Genomic DNA, 20,170 nt, shown 5'->3' with positions numbered 1-20,170 from the left:
AATACATGATTAGTACAATTGATCCATTTACAGTGTATAGATACATGATAAGGGAATAATGTGTGGTACATGGTAAAGCCAGCAAAGTCCAGTCAAGGATAGTCCGAGGGCCACCAATGAGGTAGATAGTAGTTCAGCACTGCTCTAGTTGTGGTTGGATGATTCGGTTGCATGATAACAGCTGGGAAGAAACTCCCTGAATCTTTTGTCCTTTTTTTTCTCTGAATCATAGGGTTTTGCCTATGATTAAAAAAAAATAGAATAATAAAAAATAGACCTGCCATTTTGAATGTCTGGCACAATCTATTTGTAAACGTAATTGCCCGGAAAGGAACATGACTAGCCTGACATTAGGCTGCCATGTCATGGAAATCTAAAGGCAAATTAGTGACCTGTAGGGCTAGTAACCTTCATTCGATACTAGACTGTGGGACCCGTTGGGTCCCAGTCACCACGGAGTGTGGGGGGGGAGAGGAAGTGTGTATGTGGGCTGGAGGGGTTTGCAAGGGGGGGGGGGGGGGTGAGGATGTGGGAGGGGATGGTTTGATGGAGGGGTGTGTGTGGGCAGGGGGGATGTGTGGAGGGGAGGTGTTTGTGTGTGGGGGGGGGGGAGGGGGTTTGTTGGCAGGGGGGTGTTTTGGAGGAGGGGTTTGTGGGTGGGTGAGGGGTGTGTGGAGGGGGCGGTGTGTGGGCTTGGAGGGTTTTGGGAGAGAGGGGTGTGTGGGCTTGGGGTGTGAGGGAGAGAGGAGCGTGTGGGCAGGGGGAGGGTTGTGAGGGGTAGATTTGCGCCCGAGCCAGCACAGCCATTCATTGTGATCATGGCTGAGGTACAGTGAAATGCTTTTGTTGCGTGCTAGCCAGCCAGCAGAGGGTTGATACAGAATCGGTGGGCCGAAGGGCCCGTTTCATTGCTGTATCTGATCTAAAGTCCAAGGAAAATGAAATCAGCAGCCTAATATAATTCTAAAATGTGTCATTTTTTTTTGCAGCTGAGTTTGATCTTTCCTATCATCTACTGCATGTGCAGTTTGTTCCTGGTGGTGACTCCTCTCTACAGCGACCCCATCAACTCTCTCGTTGGGATTGCGGTCGCACTCTCCGGAGCTCCCGTCTACTTCCTCTGCATCTACATCCCGCGTGAAAAGCAGCCCAAGTGCCTTGAGAAGCTTTTACGTAAGTAAAACACAACAAACACTCAGCTGGGCTGAGACCCGAGCTGCAGAGTTGCTGCATGATAACCTCATGTTCATTAGTGATAGGAGCAGAATTAGGTCATTCGGCCCATCGAGTCTACTCCACCATTCAATCATGGCTGATTTATCTCTGCCTCCTAACCCCATTCTCCTGCCTTCACCCCATAACCCCTGACACACGTACTAATCAAGAATCTATCTATCTCTGCTTTAAAAATATCCACTGACTTGCCCTCCAAAGCCTTCTGAGGCAATGAATTCCACAGATTCACCACCCTCTGACTAAAGAAATTCCTCCTCATCTCCTTCCTAAAGGAACGTCCTTTAATTCTGAGGCTGTGACCTCTGACCCCTAGACCCTCCCACTAGTGGAAACATCCTCTCCACATCCACTCTATCCAGGCCTTTCACTATTTAATAAGTTTCAATGAAGTCCCACCCTCATCCTAGGGCAGTCACGGTGGCGCAGGGGTAGAGTTGCTGCTTTACAGCGAATGCAGCGCCAGAGACCCAGGTTCGATCCCGACTATGGGTGCTGTCTGTACGGCGAACGGCGATCACTCTGTACGCTGGCACTATCCGACACACGAGGGTTAAGTCTGCGCTAACTAGCGAATACCCCGTACACAGGCACTATCCTATGCACACTGATACCAAAGCCAATTAACCTACAAACCTGCACGTCTTTGGAGTATGAGAGGAAACCAAAGCACCCGCAGAAATTCCTCACGGAATGGAATTTAGAGTATTGTGTTCAGGTCTGGGTGCCATATTATAGAAAAATGGTGTCAAGTTGGACAGGGTACAGAGAAGATTTACGAGGATGCTGCCAGGGCTAGAGGGCCTGAGCTGTAGTGAGAGGTTGAGTAGGCTGGGACTCTATTCCTTGGAGCGTAGGAGGATGAGGCGTGATCTTATAGAGGTGTATAACATTATGAGAGGAATAGATCGGGTAGATGCTCAGAGTCTCTTGCTGAGAGTAGGGGAATCGAGGACCAGGGGACATAGGTTTAAGGTGAAGGGGAAAAGACTTAATAGGAATCTGAGGGGTAACTTTTTCACACAAAATGTGGTGGGTGTAAGGAACAAGCTGCCAGAGGAGGTAGTTGAGGCTGGGAATATCCCAACGTTTAACAAACGTTTCATAAACGTTTAACAAACATTGGGACAGGTTCATGGGTAAACAATAGGTGTAGGAGTAGGCCATTTGGCCCTTCAAGCCAGCACTGCCATTCAGTGTGATCATGGCTGATCATCCACACTCAGTACCCAGTTCCTGCCTTCTCACCATATCCCCTGACTCCGCTATCTTTAAGAGCTCTATCTAACTCTCTCTTGAAAGCATCTAGAGAATTAGCCTCCACTGCCTTCTGAGGCAGAGAATTCCACAGATTCACAACTCTCTGTGAAAAAGTTTTTCCTCATCCCCGTTTTAAATGTCCTCCCCCTTATTCTTAAACTGTGGCACCTGGTTCTGGATTCCCCCAACATCGGGAACATGTTTCCTGCCTCTATCGTGTCCAATCCTTAATAATCTTATGTTTCAATAAGGTACCCTCTCATCCTTCTAAATTGCAGAGTATACAAGCCTAGTCGCTTCATTCTATCAACATATGACAGTCCCACCATCCCGGGAATTGACCTTGTGAATCTACGCTGCACTCCCTTACAGCGCCAGGGACCCGTGTTTGATTCAGACTGCGGGTGCTGTCTGCGCGGAGTCTGTACGTTCTCCCTGTGACCGCGTGGGTTTTCTCCGCGATCTTCGGTTTTCCCCCACACTCCAAAGACGTGCAGGTTTGTAGGTTAATTGGCTTCAGTATAAATGCAAATTGTCCCTCGTGTTAATGTGCGGGGATCGCTGGTCGGCGTGGACTGGGTGGGCCGAAGGGCCTGTTTTGCCGCGCTGTGTCTCGAAGCTAAACTAAACAACTGGCTGTTCTGCGGTGTGGCCAGAATGAGTACTATTTAATGACTGAATACTTCCCGAGGATTGCGTTGAAATGCGAGAATAACCGCCGTTTCTTTAACCTTTTCTCACTAGGTATCGTCTCCTTGTACACACAGAAGTTAGCACTATGTTGTCTGACAGATAAGGAAGTCGAAGACAAAGAAGCATAACCAGAATTAACCAAAAAACTTTCCCAGGACTGTGGAGTCCGTACGCACAGATTCTTCTCTCTCACGCTGTTGAAACTTTGAATCCTGCCCTCTCGACAATCGAAATGCTGGAGACCATTTTATTTCCAAAAATCGCACCGATTGGTACTTTATTATCACAGGTGGCACGATCGAGGTGCTTTGCATTGCCGTACACAAGGTATGCAAAGGGTCGCCACGTAAAGGGCGCCAACACAGTTACAAAGGGTTCATTAGAGTCCCCGATAGTCCCTCTTTTTTCTCGGCCACTCCCCCTTCCCCCATTGCCAAGTCACACTTTGTTCTCTCTGGTAGTAAAACTGTTTTAATTAAAAATTGCATCTTTTTTCAACCTCTTTTTATTCGAGAAAAATTTATAGACCCACCGTCATAAGTGTTGAACCGTTTGTTTCACGATGGCCACCTTCTTGCAGTGACGGAGATCTTCTGCTGAGTCATCGTGATATAAGTCACAGATCGTGTCCTGCGAGTGTTTTTTCAATTAATTTTTGTAATGTGTGTGTGTGTTTATTGCCCAAAGCCTCGGGGAGAACGTACAAACACCGTACAGACAGCACCCATAGTCTGGATCGAACCCGGGTCTCTAGCGCTGTAAGGCAGTAGCTCTACCCACTGGGCCACCGTGCTGCCTGTGTTGAAGAGGAAGTTCCAGGAATTAGACTCAAACATGACAAAGAACTGACAAAGTCTGTAGCATATCAATAGCGGCACGGTGGCGCAGCGGTAGAATTGCTGCCTCACAGTGCAAGGTAGCCGGGTACGATCCTGACTATGGGTGCATTTCCTCACCTGGTTTGTACACAGCAACGACGTACAGGTTTGTACGTTAACCGGCTTGGTATAATTGTACAAGAGGGAACTGCAGATGCTGGAAGATCGAAGGTACACAAAAATGCTGGAGAAACTCAGCGGGTGCAGCAGCATCTATGGAGCGAAGGAAATAGGCGACGTTTCGGGTCTGAAGAAGGGTTTCGGCCTGAAATGTCGCCTATTTCCTTCGCTCCATAGATGCTGCTGCACCCGCTGAGTTTCTCCAGCAATTTTGTGTACCTTCTGGTATAATTGTACATTGTCCCGTGTGTGTGCGTGCGTGCGTGCGCGTGTGTGGTGCTAATGGTGGGGATCGCTGGTCGGCGCGCTCATTGGGCCGAATGGCCTGTTTTCGTGCAGTTTCTCTAAACTCAAAAGATAAATTGTCCCTTGGGTTAACCTATGACGGAGTGTTTGACTGGGCCTGTACTCGCTGGAGTTTAGAAGAATGAGGGGGGTGGCCTCACCGAATCATGAAAGGCTTGGATAGAGTGGATGTGGAGAGGATGTTTCCACTAGTGGGAGCGTCTAGGTCCAGAGGTCACAGCCTCAGAGTAAAAGTACATTCCTTTAGGAAGGAGATGAGGAGGAATTTCTTTAGTCAGAGGATGGTGAATCTGTGGAATTCTTTGCCACAGACGGCTGTGGAGGCCTAGTCAATGAATATTTTTATGGCAGAGATAAATAGATTCTTGATTAGTACGGGTGTCAGGGGTTATGGGGAGAAGGCAGGAGAATTGAGTTGAGAGGGAGAGATAGATCAGCCATGATTGAATGGCAGAGCGGACTTGATGGGCCGAATGGTCTAATTATGCTCCTATCACTTATGAACATGTTGCAAGAATCAAGATTAAGTTTGTGGTTATTGTCACTTAACCAATTAAGGTACAGTGAATTTTGAGTTACCATGTAGAATTAGAATGGAGATCCAAAGAACCTCGTTTAGGCTGATTGATAAAGGACACAAAGTGCTGGAGTAACTTGTTGGGTCGTGGTGCACCTCTGGAGAACAGGTTCAGACTGAAACGTCGCCTTTCCATGTTCTCCAGGGGCGCTGCCTGACCCGCTGAGTAACTCCTGCACTCTGTGTCCATCTTTAATGCAAGCCTTGGAAGTGCAAGTTCCCAGACTTCAACGGACAATGTGTGTCCACCCTTCGAGCCACTGGCGTTCCCAATGGTCGGAATTGTAGAATATTCCCAGGTCCTCAACACGGGCTGCTGTCAGGAATCCCGGGATAAACCCTTCTTAGGGCGTTCGCCTGGCATGTTGATTTTTTCACAGATGGCCATGACCACAGTATACTGAACAGGTTAAACCACCTCTCTGTTTAATGGTTAACCTTGTCAAATTAAACTAAAAATCAACTCTACCAACTTAAACATGAGCTCATAGAAACATGGAAAATAAGTGCAGGAGTAGGCCATTCGGCCCTTCGAACCAGCACTGCCATTCAATATAATCATGGCTGACTCATCCAGAATCGGTACCCCGTTCCTGCTTTCTTCACATATCCCTTGATTCCGTTAGCCCTAAGAGCTATATCTAACTCCTTGTCAATTAACATAGAACTCCTCCAGCTTTGAGAGCATACCATTATAGTGCCACTGTTGTGCCATCTAGGGGACCCTATGGGAAATATGAACATTTTTTCCCATCTTTTACAAAATATATATATACAGATACACACACACGCACATGAAGAGGCAAACTTTTCCTTGTTTAAAACGTGAATTTCCACGTTAGATTCACTCAATAAGGAATTAGACTTTTTATAAATCTGTTTTTATATATAAATATATATTAAGCAGTTATACTGTATATAAGTTTAATACACGTGAATTTTCCCTGTGTTGGATTCAATCAATATGGACAAAGATTTTTTTAAAATCTTTGTTTAAAAAACAAAAGACGTATATATATATATATATGTGTGTGTGCATATATATATGTATATGTATATATATATGTATATATATGTATATATATATATATCTATAACTAAAAGTCTGTTCTTGACCGGTTTTGGCCATCTGTGCTAGATCTCCAAGAGAACGCCGCCACCTACCGCCGTCATTTTTGGCCACCTTGCTCAGAGCCCCCCTCCGCCGCATGTGTGCCGAGGATTTTTCCCGTTGATGAAAAATGACAGAGATATTAATGTTTTTACAAAATTCCCCATTCTCTCTGCTGCCCCCGCTGACGGCGGGGGAGGGACTATAAAACCAGGAAGTGGTGTGCCACACAGTCTCTTCAAGATGGAGGTAGGCAGAGGGTCACGTTTCTCTGAGCTGTGAATAACACTGCACACATGTCTACTCAAATGTAAGTGCCCTTAGTGGTTCTAAAGCCTGCAAAAAGTGTCACTATTGGTTCTAAAGCTTGCAAAAAATGTCTCTTGGTTCTAAAGCTTGCAAAAAATGTCTATTGGTTCTAAAGCTAGCAAAAAGTGTCTCTATTGGTTCTAAATCTTGCAAAAAAGTGTCTCTATTGGTTCTAAAGCTTGCAAAACGTGTCTCTATTGGTTCTAAAGCTTGCAAAAAAATGTCTATTGGTTGTAAAGCTTGCAAAAAGTGTCTCTATTGGTTCTAAAGCTTGCAAAAAATGTCTCTATTGGTTCTAAAGCTTGCAAAAAAAAATGTCTATTGGTTCTAAAGCTTGCAAAAAAATGTCTATTGGTTCTAAAGTTTTGCAAAAAATGTCTATTGGTTCTAAAATGGTTCATACTAGTGCTCCAGAATGGTGCCCTCCCCCCCCCCCCCCCCCCCCCCCCCCTCTCCCCTCCCCCCCCTCCCTCTCCCCTCCCCTTGGGTGCATTGGCTTGAAGTTGAAAGGCACTACTTACTGCAAATGGTGGCTTGGTTGCTTTGGCTTGAATTTGAAAGGCACTACTTACTGCAAATGGTGGCTTGGGTTTATCTTGGGTGTGGCTTGAAGTTGAAAGACACCACTTACTGCAAATGGTGGCATGAAGTTGAAAGGCACTACTAACTGCCAATGTTTGGCTTGGGTGTGGCTTGAAGTTGAAAGACACCACTTACTGCAAATGGTGGCTTGGGTGCTTTGGCTTGAAGTTGAAAGGCACTACTTACTGCAAATGGTGGCTTGGGTGTGGCTTGAAGTTGAAAGACACCACACTGCAAATGGTGGCATGAAGTTGAAAAGCACTACTTACTGCAAATGGTGGCCTGGGTGCTTTTGACTTGAGGTTGAAAGGCACTACTTACTGCAAATGATGGCTTGGGTGTGGCTTGAAGTTGAAAGACGCCACTTACTGCAAATGGGGAGCGTGGGTGCATTGGTTTGAAGTTGAAAGGCACTATTACTGCAAATGGTGGCTTGGGAGCTTTGAAGTTGAAAGACACCACTTACTGCAAATGGTGGCATGAAGTTGAAAAGCACTACTTACTGCAAATGATGGCTTGGGTGTGGCTTGAAGTTGAAAGACACCACTTACTGCAAATTGTGGCTTGAAGTTGAAAAGCACTACTTACTGCAAATGGTGGCATGAAGTTGAAAAGCACTACTTACTGCAAATGGTGGCATGAAGTTGAAAGGCACTACTTACTGCAAATGATGGCTTGGGTGTGGCTTGAAGTTGAAAGACACCACTTACTGCAAATTGTGGCTTGAAGTTGAAATGCACTACTTACTGCAAATGGTGGCTTGGGAGCTTTGAAGTTGAAAGGCACTAACTGCAAATGATGGCTTGGGTGTGGCTTGAAGTTGAAAGACACCACTTACTGCAAATGGTGGCATGAAGTTGAAAGGCACTACTTACTGCAAATGGAGGCTTGGGAGCTTTGGCTTGAAGTTGAAAGGCACTATTACTGCGAATGGGGGCGTGGGTGCATGGGCTTGGTTGAAAGGCACTACTTACTGCAAATGGTGGCGGGTGCTTTGGCTTGAAGTTGAAATGCACTACTTACTGCAAATGGTGACGTGGGTGCATTAGCTTGAAGTTGAAAGGCACTACTGTAAATGCACTTACTTCCTGTTTGCACTGTATATTGATTTTAGATAAAACGCTACCACTTACGGCTGTGATTTTTGGCCATCTTACTCAGTCCCCCCCCCCCCCCCCCCCCCCCGCTGAGCAGGTGCAGAGAATTCTTCCCATCAATGAAAAATAAAAGTGTCATTAGTTTTGAAAAAAATGTTGAGAATCTCTCTCCTGTCAATCACTCCATGAAAGCCACACCTTTTCCAGTGGGGGGGGGAGGGGTTATAAAACCCGGAAATGTGGGTGTGGCTCAGTCTCTGCAAGATGGAGGAGGGAGAGATCACGACTCGCTGTCTTTAGTGGCTTTGCACCCTACCTCAAATGGTATGAAACTGCACTTTAATTTGGTGGCCTTGCACCCTGCTAGAAGTGGTAAGAAACTGCACTTGAATTTGGTGGCCTTATACCCTGCTTGAAATAGAATTTCAAGGATTAGCCATGAGTCAACTACCAGCCGTGAGTGAGTTGCTAGCACAAGGCTTGATTGGCTGAGAAGCCAGCCTTCAGTCCACAACACCCATACTAAAAGCGTTCCAGAAAGCCCCCCCCCCCCCCCCCCCCCCCGGGAGAGCCGGGATTGATCCTGACTATGGGCGCTGTCTGTACGGAGTTTGTACGTTCTCCCCGTGAACTGTGTGGGTTTTTCCCTGGGTGCTCTGGTCCCCCCCCCCCCCCCCCTCACACTCCAAACACGTGCAGATTTGAAAGTTAATTGGCTTAGTGCAATTATAAAGTGTCCTGAGTGTGTGTAGGATAGTGTTAGTGTGCGGGGATCGCTGGTCAGTGCGGACTCGGTGAGCCGAAGGTCCTGTTTCCGCGCTGTATCTCTAAACTTAAATAACTTAAATAATAAAACTCCTCTAAGTTAAAACACGTGAATTTTTCCAAATGTTAGATGCAATCAATTTGGAGAAAGACATTTAAAAAAAATCATTCTTAAAAAAAATATGAAGTCAAACTCCACTAGTGTTTAACACATGGGAATTTTTGCCCAGTTAGATTCAATTTGGAGTGACCCGACTAAAGGTGGTGACATTACATCGCTCCCATAGCATTCCCTTGAATTCCTTCGTGTTTTCATGGTCTTTGCTACAAACAGCTAATTTCTGCAACTGCAGAAAAATCCAGTCAGGCCTCTTGAATATAGAAGCACGGCAAGGTCCAGCGAATCAAATATGCATGAAAATTATGTGGCCAGTGAGTAGTTTTAATGCATTCCACTAACAGAAGGAGGGGGATAGTGTTTTTTAAAAAGTAATTAATATGCGGCACGGTGGCGCAACGATAAAGTTGCTCCCTTATTGTGCCAGAGATCCGGGTTAGATCCTGACTACGGGTGCTGTCTGTATCGAGTTTGGACGTGCTCCCCGTGACCTGCGTGGGTTTTCTCCGGGTGCTCCGGTTTCCTCCCACATGCCAAAAATGTACAGGTTTGTAGGTTAGTTGGTTTGGTACAATTGTAAAATGTCCCTCGTGTGTGTAGGGTAGTGTTAATGTGCGGGGATCGCTGGTCGGCACGGACTCGGTGGGCCGAAGGGCCTGTTTCCACACTGTATCTCTGAACTAAACTAAAATGAGTTAGACGCAAAATGCTGGAGTAGCTCAGCGGGACAGGTGGCATCTCTGGAGAGACCCTTCTTCAGACTCAGGAAGGGTCTCGACCCGAAATGTCACCCATTCCTTCTCTCTAGAGTTGCTGCCTGTCCCGCTGAGTTGCCCCAGCATTTTGTGTCTATCTTCGGTGTAAACCAGCGTCTGCAGTTCCCTCCTGCGCACAATAGTTCAATGGCACTTTATTGTCCCATGTACCGAGGTGCAGTGAAGTTCCTTTTGTTGCACGTACTTCAGTAAAAGTATTACTACACACCAGCACAATCTTAGTTAATTATATGTGTGTAGGAACAGTGCACTGAGACAGTACGCAAGAGTGTTGTTGCCGTATTTAGTCGCCGTCCTTCAAGATTCAAGGAGAAAAAGCTATTGTGAATGGAGTTTTTTTAACTTGGCCGTCAAGGCCTGTCGTCCTGGCGACGTTGCAGGATGGGCCCGGCCTAGCGCGGACGTTGATGCCCCCTCCCGCAGCACCGCGCCGCGACAGTCCATGTCCCTCAGACCAGAAGGGGCAGCTTGGTCGGCATGGCCAAGTTGGGCCGAAGGGCCTGTTTCTGTGCTGTTGTACTACTCTCCGAAGGAGTAGATCAGCCGTGATTGAATGGCGGAGTAGAATCGAGGGGGGGGGGGGGGGCGAATGGCCTAATTGTACTCCTAGAGATTGTGAGTAGAAGGAAAAGCTGTAAACGAAAAAGGTTGAAATTTGTCAGTAAAATTAAATGTTTAAAAATAAAATTCTGCCATTTTTAAATGTTGACTTGCCACAAATGTACACTGCATTTAATGAATATAGGGAACTTTTATGGCCTTTTTTTCTCTTTTTGGTTATGTGGTGAGAATGTTTGGTGATTTCCACAGCTAATCGTCCTCTGTTACTGACTGAGTTTAAAATTGTGTAGATCTTTCGCTGACTACTATTTTGTTGCTATTTCCTGGCTTTTAATGGGGGGAAAAACTGCTGTACTTTTTCTGATCAAATTCCATTTCCCCCCACGCTTTAGTGTTTTCTGAATAAATCATTTTTATTTGCCTTGCACTACAACAACATAAGGGGCCTGTTTCTATTCTTTATGACTCTATAACAACATTTCAAGGGCATTTGGACAGGTACATGGATATGACAGGCTTAGGGGGAATGGCCCAAACATGGGCAGGTGGGACTGATGTAGATGGGGCATCTTGGTCTGCATGGGCAGGTTGGGCCGAAGGGCCTGTTTCCGTGCTGTTTTGACCAGCCGTTTGCCATGAGACCAGCCTCATCCTCAGCCTCTCTGCCTCAGAGGGAGGTGGAGGCCGGTTCTCTGGATACTTTCAAGAGAGAGCTAGATAGGGCTCTTGAAGATAGCGGAGTCAGGGGATATGGGGAGAAGGCAGGAACTGGGTACGGATTGTGGATGATCAGCCATGATCGCATCGAATGACAGTGCTGGCTCGAAGGGCTGAATGGCCTACTCCTGCACCTGATGTCTATTGACATCCCCTGTCGCACTTCACCCTATGAGTTGACGCAGTTTTATAAATAGACTAGACTAAGTGGGATCCGTTGGGTCCCATGTTCACACGGGAGGGCTGGTCCCCCAATGCAATATTCCACCTCTCCACCAATTACAATATTGGTGGCCAGTGGGGAGGGCTTTCTGGAGTGCTGGTATGGGTTCTTGGGGTGGCAGCTCAGTCCCTCAAGCCTGATCTGCTGGCAGCTCACTCACGGCTGGTGGGCTGGCTGTTGACTCATGACTACGGGATACTGAGTTGGATGATCAGCCATGATCATATTGAATGGCGGTGCAGGCTCGAAGGGCCGAATGGCCTACTCCTGCACCTAATTTCTATGTTTCTATGCCTTGAAATTCTATTTCAAGTAGGGTGCAAGACCACCAAATTCAAATCCATGTTCCTACCATTTCAAGCAGGGTGCAAGGCCACCAAATTCAATAGCAGTTTCATTCCACTTAAAGCAGGGTCGAAGGCCACCAAATTCAAATGCAGCTTCATACCATTTCATACTGGATGAAACCACCATAAAACCACACAAAACACCAAACTCACAGTTCAGTAGACATTCAGTGTGTTCAGTTGATTCACAGATCAGCCAGAGTCATGACCTCTCCCTCCCCCATCATGCAGAGACTGAGCCACACCCATACTTCCGGGTTTTATAACCCCTCTCCCTCCAACCGGAAAAGGTGTGGCTTTCAGGGCGTGATTGACAGGAGAGAGATTCTCAATATTTTTTAAACACTAATAACACTTTATTTTTCATTGATGGGAAGAATTATTTGCACCTGCTCAGCAGAGGGACTGAGTAAGATGGCCAAAAATCATAGCCGTAAGTGGTAGCGTTTTATCTAAAATGAATATACAGAGCAAACAGGAAGTGCATTTGCAGTAGTGCCTTTTAACTTCAAGCCAAAGCACCCAAGCCACCATTTGCAGTAAGTAGTGCCTTTCAATTTCAAACCAAAGCACCCAAGCCACCATTTGCAGTAAGTAGTGCCTTTCAACTTCATGCCACCATTTGCAGTAAATAGTGCCTTTCAACTTCAAGCCAAAGCACCCAAGCCACCATTTGCAGTAAGTAGTGCCTTTCAACTTAAAGCCAAGCACCCGCCACCATTTGCAGTTAGTGCCTTTCAACCATTTGCAGTTAGTGCCTTTCAACTTCAAGCCAAAGCACCCAAGCCACCATTTGCAGTAAGTAGTGCCTTTCAACTTCAAGCCAAAACACTCAAGCCACCATTTGCAGTAAGTCGTGCCTTTCAACTTCAAGCCAAAGCTCCCAAGCCACCATTTGCAGGCAGTGCCTTTTTACTTCAAACAAACCATATTTTCATTTTCAAACCTCATTAAGGGTACTCACAGTTGTGTAGACATTTGTTCTGTGTTATTCAGAGCTCAGAGAGACGTGACCCTTGGCTTCATCCATCTTGCAGAGAATGAGTGAGTCACACCACTTTCTGGTTTTATAGTCCCTCCCCCTCCCTCCAGCAGGTGCAGCAGAGAGAATGGTGATTTTTTTTAAACTTCAAGCCAAAGCTCCCAAGCCACCATTTTCAGTAAATAGTGCAATTCAACTTCAAGCCAAAGCTCCCAAGCCACCATTCGCAGTAAGTAGTGCCTTTTAACTTCAAGCCAAAGCTCCCAAGCCACCATTCGCAGTGACCTGCGCGGGTTTCACCAGATGCTCTGTTTTTTTCCTGCACTCCGAAGACATGCAGGTTCACTGCCTCGTGCAGGGCAAGGGCCGCGGATGGCAACAGGATCAACAAGCTCATCAGGAAGGTTGGCTCTGTCCTGGGGCCAGAGTTAGATTCACTGGAGATGGTCTTGGAGGGGAGAATGCTCCTCAAACTGCGGAGCATCTTGGACAATACAGCTCACCCCCTCCACTGGTCAACCTGGGGAGCAACTTTAGCAACAGACTGGTTCCACCAAGATGAGCTAGATAGGGCTCTTAAAGATAGCGGAGTCAGGGGACATGGGGAGAAGGCAGGAACGGGGTACTGATTGGGGATAATCAGCCATGATCACATTGAATGGCAGTGCTGGCTCGAAGGGGAGGGGAATGGCTCTTAGAATAAAGGGGATGTCATTTAAGACTGAGATGAGAAAAAAAAAATTGACCCAGAGAGTTGTGAATTTATGGAATTCCCTGCCACAGAGGGCAGTGGAGGCCAAGTCACTGGATGGATTTAAGAGAGAGTTAGATAGAGCTCTAGGGGCTAGTGGAGTCAAGGGACATGTGGGGAGAAGGCAGGCACGGGTTATTGATAGGGGACGATCAGCCATGATCACAATGAATGTTGATTTTGGTATGCTAGCCTTTATAAATCAGAGCATTGAGTATAGAAGCTGGGATGTAATGTTAAAATGTACAAGGCATTGGTGAGACCAAATCTGGAGTATGGTGTACAATTTTGGTCGCCCAATTATAGGAAGGATGTCAACAAAATAGAGAGAGTACAGAGGAGATTTACTAGAATGTTGCCTGGGTTTCAACAACTAAGTTACAGAGAAAGGTTGAATAAGTTAGGTCTTTATTCCCTGGAGCGCAGAAGGTTAACGGGGGACTTGATAGAGGTCTTTAAAATGATCAGAGGGATAGACAGAGTTGATGTGGACAAGCTTTTCCCTTTGAGAATAGGGAAGATTCAAACAAGAGGACATGACTTCAGAATTAAGCAACAGAAGTTTAGGGGTAATATGAGGGGGAACTTCTTTACTCAGAGAGTGGTAGCGGTGTGGAATGAGCTTCCAGTGGAAGTGGTGGAGGCAGGTTCATTGGTATCATTTAAAAATAAAATGGATAGGCATATGGATGAGAAGTTAATGGAGGGTTATGGCATGAGTGCAGGCAGGTGGGACTAAGGGAAAAAAAGTTGTTAAGCACGGACTTGTAGGGCCGAGATGGACTGTTTCCGTGCTGTAATTGTTATATGGTTATATGATTGTGCTGGTTCGATGGGCCGAATGGCCTCCTCCACCTATTTTCTATGTTTTTATGAAGGGCCGAATGACCTACTCCTGCACACGTTACCTATTGTCTAACCCGAAACATTACCCATCCTTTCTCTCCAGAGATGCTGCCTGACCCGCTGAGTTACTCCAGCACTTTGTGTCTATCTGTGGTTACTTTATTTGTCTTTGGATGTTCTTGGACTCTCAAAAACCTTGCAGTGGGAAAGAAAGGCCAGGGGACAATGGACTGCACAGACATGCTTCTGTGTTACATAGTATCATCGAAAATAGGTGCAGGAATAGGCCATTCAGCCCTTCGAGCCAGCACCGCCATTCAATATGATCATGGCCGATCATCCACATTCAGTACCCTGTTCCTGCATTCTCACCATACCCCTTGGTTCCGTTAGCCCAAAGAGCTAAATCTAATGGGCCTGTCCCACTTAGGCGATTTTTCAGCGGACTGCCGGCGACAGTCACACACAAACACATCGCAAAGGCGGGGGCCAGGGCAAAGGGGGGGAGCGCTGTCCGAAATTCACACGGTGCAAAGCCAAGGTGATATAGACACACAACCTGATGAACAGGAAGGTTAAGACGGCTAGCACTGTGTACGGTAAGTCCTTTAAAAGAGGTGGGAGGGGAGAAGGAGTGGAGACACTTTTAAGAAGCCAGACAACTTTTAATAAGCCAGAGATACACGGCTGTGAAGCTCGGCGGACATTTAACATTAACGGTCGGTTATCCTTGGTTATGAAAACTCGTGCTTACGTTTTTTTTCCCCAATGAGCCAATGAAAATGCGTCAGCAAAGGCGATTAACTAAAACTTCCTATGACCACCTCGACCACCCATAACTACATGGTGACCCCACTACAACTACACCTACGACTACAGGATTAGCGATTATCTCCATGGCGATCAATTATTGGTCGCAGAAAATTTTTCAACGTGTTGAAAAATTTGCGGCGACAAGACTGAGGCCGCGACTAGTTCCCAGAATGCGGGGAACTCCTCGCGACCGTGACGGAGACTCACCAGCGAACATGTGGCGAGCGCAGTGTCTCCTGCACTCGCCTAAAAAGTCGCCTAAGTGGGACCGGCCTATAACTCTCTCTTGAAAACATCCAGTGAATTGTCCTCCACTGCCTTCTGTGGCAGAGAATTCCACAGATTCTCAACTCTCTGGGTGAAAATGTTTTTCTCATCTCAGTCCTAAATGGCTTACTCTTAGTTGTTGCTGACCATTTGAGGAACCATTGCATCCCCTCTCTTCGTGCTGGCTCGAAGGGCCGAATGGCCTACTCCTGCACCTATTGTCCCCCTTTCGTAGTCGTCGTACTAGTCCTGATGAGTTTCATTGTCTGTAACTCGTTTTCATCTAGCACACAGCTAACAATGGCCTGTTTCCTTTATCATCGTTACTTTTTTGCACATCTTACATCCATTTGTCTTGTATCTCTCCACATCACCGTCTATATCTCTCGTTTCCCATTCCCCTGACTATCACTCTTAAAAGAGTCTCGACCCGAAACGCCACCCATTCCTTCTCTCCAGAGGTGCTGCCTGTCCCGCTGAGTTACTCACAAGGTGACAAGTGATAGGAGCATAATTAGGCCATTCGGCCCATCGTGTCTATTCTGCCATTGATTGTGGATGATCAGCCATGATCACATTGAATGGTGCTGGCTCGAAGGGCCAAATGGTCTACTCCTGCACCTTATTTTCCATGTTTCTATCTGATTTCTATCAATCGGAAAGAAGCTGAGCATTTAAAACAATTCCTCGAGGACATCGTTTGTTCAACTCTATTCTAAACTGTTTGAACATTTTTGCATTTCATATGTGCTTGAGGCCATTGAAATGGCCTGCTCCTGAACCTCGTGTCTATTGTCATTCAATCATGGCTGATCTATCTCTCCCTCCTAACCCCATTCTCCTGCCTTCTCCCCATAACCTCTGACATCTGCACTAATCAAGAATCTATGTCTGGCTTAAAAATATCCACTGACTTAGCCTCCACAGCCTTCTGTGGCAGGATACTCCAGCATTTGTGTCTATCTATATTTAAGAGGGAGTTAGATGTGGCCCTTGTGGCTAAAGGGATCAGGGGGTATGGAGAGAAGGCAGGTACAGGGTACTGAGTTGGATGATCAGCCATGATCATATTGAATGGTGGTGCAGGCTCGAAGGGCCGAATGGCCTACTCCTGCACCTATTTTCTATGTTTCTATGTTTCAATCTGAGAAACGTCATAGGTTTATTAAGTCGGAAAGAAGCTGAGCATTTTAAACACTCCTCGAGGACATCGTTTGTTCAACTCCCATTTGTATTCTGAGCTGTTTGCACATTTTTGCATTTCATATGTGCATGAGGCCATTATAATGAGATCTGTTACTCAGCATGAGTCGAGGCAGGTACTTTCTCACCGTTTCAGAAGCAATTAGACAGGTACATGGATAGTGTGTAGGAAGGTACTGCAGATGCTGGTTTAAACCTGTTAGACACAAAAAGCTGGAGTGACTCAGCGGGACAGGCAGCATCTCTGGAGAGAAGGAATAGGTGATGTTTCGGGTCGAGACCCTTCTTCAAACTCAAGTGCATGGTGCATGATTGGCCAGGTTTAGAGGGATATGGGCCAAACGCAGGCAGGTGGGACTAGTGTCGATGGGACATGTTGGCCAGTGTGGGCAAGATGGGCCGAAGGGCCTGTTTCCACGCTTTGTGACTATGTCTCACTCCTTAAACTTATGTCCTCTAATTCCTGATTGTCCTACTCTAGTAAAAATAGACACTACACATTCACCCTATCTACTCCCCTCGTGAATTTACACACCTCTATAAGATCGGGCGGTCACGGTGGCGCAGCGGTAGAGTTGCTGCCTCACAGCGAATGCAGCGCTGGAGACCCTGGTCCAATCCCGACTACGGGTGCCGTCCGCACTGAGTTTGTATGTTCTCCCCGTAAATGGTAAATGAAAATAATTGTGCGGGAATCGCTGGGCGGCGCGGACCCGGTGTGCCGAAGGGCCTGTTTCCGCCCTTATCTCTAAACTAAACTAAACTACACAAAAAAAAGATCACCCCTCATCTTCTGGCACACCAATGAATAAAGCCCTTGTGGGCATGAAACAGTTGGGCCGAAGGGACTGCTTCCACGTTGCAAGACTATGACGCTATGAATTGATGTACAGTGGGAGCTATGTTAAAGAAGTCTTTGGACCTAATAGGCCATTCAATTACTATCTTCATAGAGTGGATGTGGAGAAGATGTTACATAGAAACATAGAAAACAGGTGCAGGAGTAGGCCATTCAGCCCTTCGAGCCTGCACCGCTATTCAATATGATCATGGCTGATCATCCAACTCAGTATCCTGTACCTGCCTTCTCTCCATACCCCCTGATCCCCTTTAGCCACAAGGGCCACATCTAACTCCCTCTTAAATATAGCCACGAACTGGCCTCAACTACCTTCTGTGGCAGAGAATTCCAGAGATTCACCACTCTGTGTGAAAAATGTTTTTCTCATCTCGGTCCTAAAAGACTTCCCTCTTATCCTTAAACTGTGACCCCTTGTTCTGGACTTCCCCAACATCGGGAACAATCTTCCTGCATCTAGCCTGTCCAACCCCTTAAGAATTTTGTACGTTTCTACAAGATCCCACCCTCAATCTTCTAAATTCTAGCGAGTACAAGCCGAGTCTATCCAGTCTTTCTTCATATGAAAGTCTTGCCATCCCAGGAATCAGTCAGGTGAACCTTCTCTGTACTCCCTCTATGGCAAGAATGTCTTTCCTCAGATTAGGAGACCAAAAACTGTACCCAATACTCCAGGTGTGGTCTCACCAAGACCCTGTACAACTGCAGTAGAACCTCCCTACTCTTATACTCAAATCCTTTTGCTATGTTTCCACTAGTGGGAGAGTCTAGGACCAGAGGTCACAGCCTCAGAATTAAAGGGCGTTGAAGGAGATGAGGAGAAATTTCTTTAGTCAGAGGGTGGTGGATCCGTGGAAGTCTTTGCCACAGAAGGCTGCGGAGGGCAAGTCAAGGTTTCAAGGTCAGTTTATTGTCACTTGTACCAATTAAAGTACAATGAAATTCGAATTACCATACAGCCATACTAAACACAAAGCAACTACATAAAGGTTAACATAAACAACCACTACAGCAGATTCCCAACGTTCCTCACTGTGATGGAAGGCAGTAAAGTCTAAACTGCCTCCTCTTTGATTCTCCCGCGGTCGGGACAGTCACATCATCCGCAGTCGGGAAGATTGAAGCGCAACTGTATTACCCCCCCCACGTGGACGATTTTTTCAAAATTTGTTTATATTTGGATAATTATTTTTGAAAAGATTATCGCATAACAAATTGTCACTACATTTAAGCAAAACAAAGATTATGCTATTTTGAAAACATAAAACAAACCCTCAAGTACAATTTAAAATAGATAACATAAGTATAGAAAGAGTATATGAAAATACATTTCTTGGTGTAATCTTAGACAACAAAATCTGCTGGAAACCACATATAAACCACGTCAAAGCAAAACTGGCAAAGTCTATAGCAATATTGGGAAAATCAAGACATATTCTGGACCACAAATCATTACGTACTCTGTATAATACACTTATATTGCCATATCTTAGTTACTGTGTGGAGATATGGGGTTTCACCTACAAAACTGTCTTATGAAGAAAGACTGAATAGACTTGGTTTATACTCTCTAGAATTTAGGAGATTGAGAGGGGATCTTATAGAAATGTACAAAATTCTTAAGGGGTTGGACAGGCTAGATGCAGGAAGATTGCTCCCGATGTTGGGGAAGTCCAGGACAAGGGGTCACAGCTTAAGGATAAGGGGGAAACCCTTTAAAACCGAGATGAGAAGAACCTTTTTCACACAGAGAGTGGTGAATCTCTGGAACTCTCTGCCACAGAGGGTAGTCGAGGCCAGTTCATTGGCTATATTTAAGAGGGAGTTAGATGTGGCCCTTGTGGCTAAGGGGATCAGAGGGTATGGAGAGAAGACAGGTACGGGATACTGAGTTGGATGATCAGCCATGATGATATTGAATGGCGGTGCAGGCTCGAAGGGCCGAATGGCCTACTCCTGCACCTAATTTCTATGTTTCTATGTTTCTAAACCAACCTACAGCCGTTATGCACATTACTAAAAAGAGCAATAAGAATTATCAATAACGTTGGATATCTTGAACATACAATTTATTATTCTTAAAGTCACATACACTGAAGTTCACCGATCTGGTTAAATTTAAGACTGCGCAAAACATGAACAAAGCAAGAAATAATTTACTTCCAAGAAATATACAAAAATCTGTTTATGGAAAGACAGGGTGGGTATAATTTGAGAGGGGAACATAATTAAAAAAAACTCAATGTCAGAACAACTTAAAAGTATGTGCAAAGCAATCTGTGGTGCAATCTTGTGGAATGATCTGGAACAGGAGATAAAACTTAGCACAAGCATAATTCAGTTTAAAAAGATGTACAAAAACACTTTTTTAAAAGGATATCGGGATGAGGATAGGTGATTGTGAGTGGGATATTTGTTATACTGATTGTATTGGTAAGGGTGATTATAGGGAGATGGGTTGTGTATATGACTAAGATACTGTTTGGTATATGCGGGTTTTTTCTTTTCTTTATTTTTCTCTCTTTTTTGTATGGCTTTGTAAATATTTGATTAGTGTATAAATGTAATTAATTTGATGTACATATAGCTGCTGGTGTACATATCGTGTACATATAGCTGCTAAATTTGTATAAGATAATTATAAGCAGTTGAATAAGGGGTGGGAATTAATAAGCTTTGGCTTCTTCCTGCTCCTTTTCGGACATTTACGATTTCATTTATTTATAGATATTGTTTATGACACTTTATAAATATTCTTGTTTTGTTTTTTGTATGT

General features: G+C 45.5%; 1 protein-coding gene across 6 annotated transcripts in view; it reads left to right on the top strand.

The window, feature by feature from the left end:
* si:dkeyp-120h9.1 (Y+L amino acid transporter 2-like) overlaps positions 1–4,270 on the top strand; it is a 76,688-nt gene extending 72,418 nt beyond the window's left edge. For all 6 annotated transcript variants that reach the window (XM_055654330.1, XM_055654324.1, XM_055654301.1 and 3 more), the window contains 2 exons: positions 990–1,173; positions 3,238–4,270. In XM_055654330.1, the coding sequence (XP_055510305.1) occupies positions 990–1,173; positions 3,238–3,314 (261 nt within the window). In that variant the 3' untranslated portion in view covers positions 3,315–4,270. The remainder of the gene's footprint in view (positions 1–989; positions 1,174–3,237) is intronic.
* The last annotated feature ends 15,900 nt before the right edge of the window (positions 4,271–20,170 follow it).

The sequence above is a fragment of the Leucoraja erinacea genome, chromosome 2 (genome assembly GCF_028641065.1).
Source record: "Leucoraja erinacea ecotype New England chromosome 2, Leri_hhj_1, whole genome shotgun sequence".
In the NCBI taxonomy this organism is placed as follows: Eukaryota; Metazoa; Chordata; class Chondrichthyes; order Rajiformes; family Rajidae; genus Leucoraja; species Leucoraja erinaceus.
Note: the sequence above shows the minus strand (reverse complement) of the source record. Positions and strands in the feature narration are given on the sequence as shown.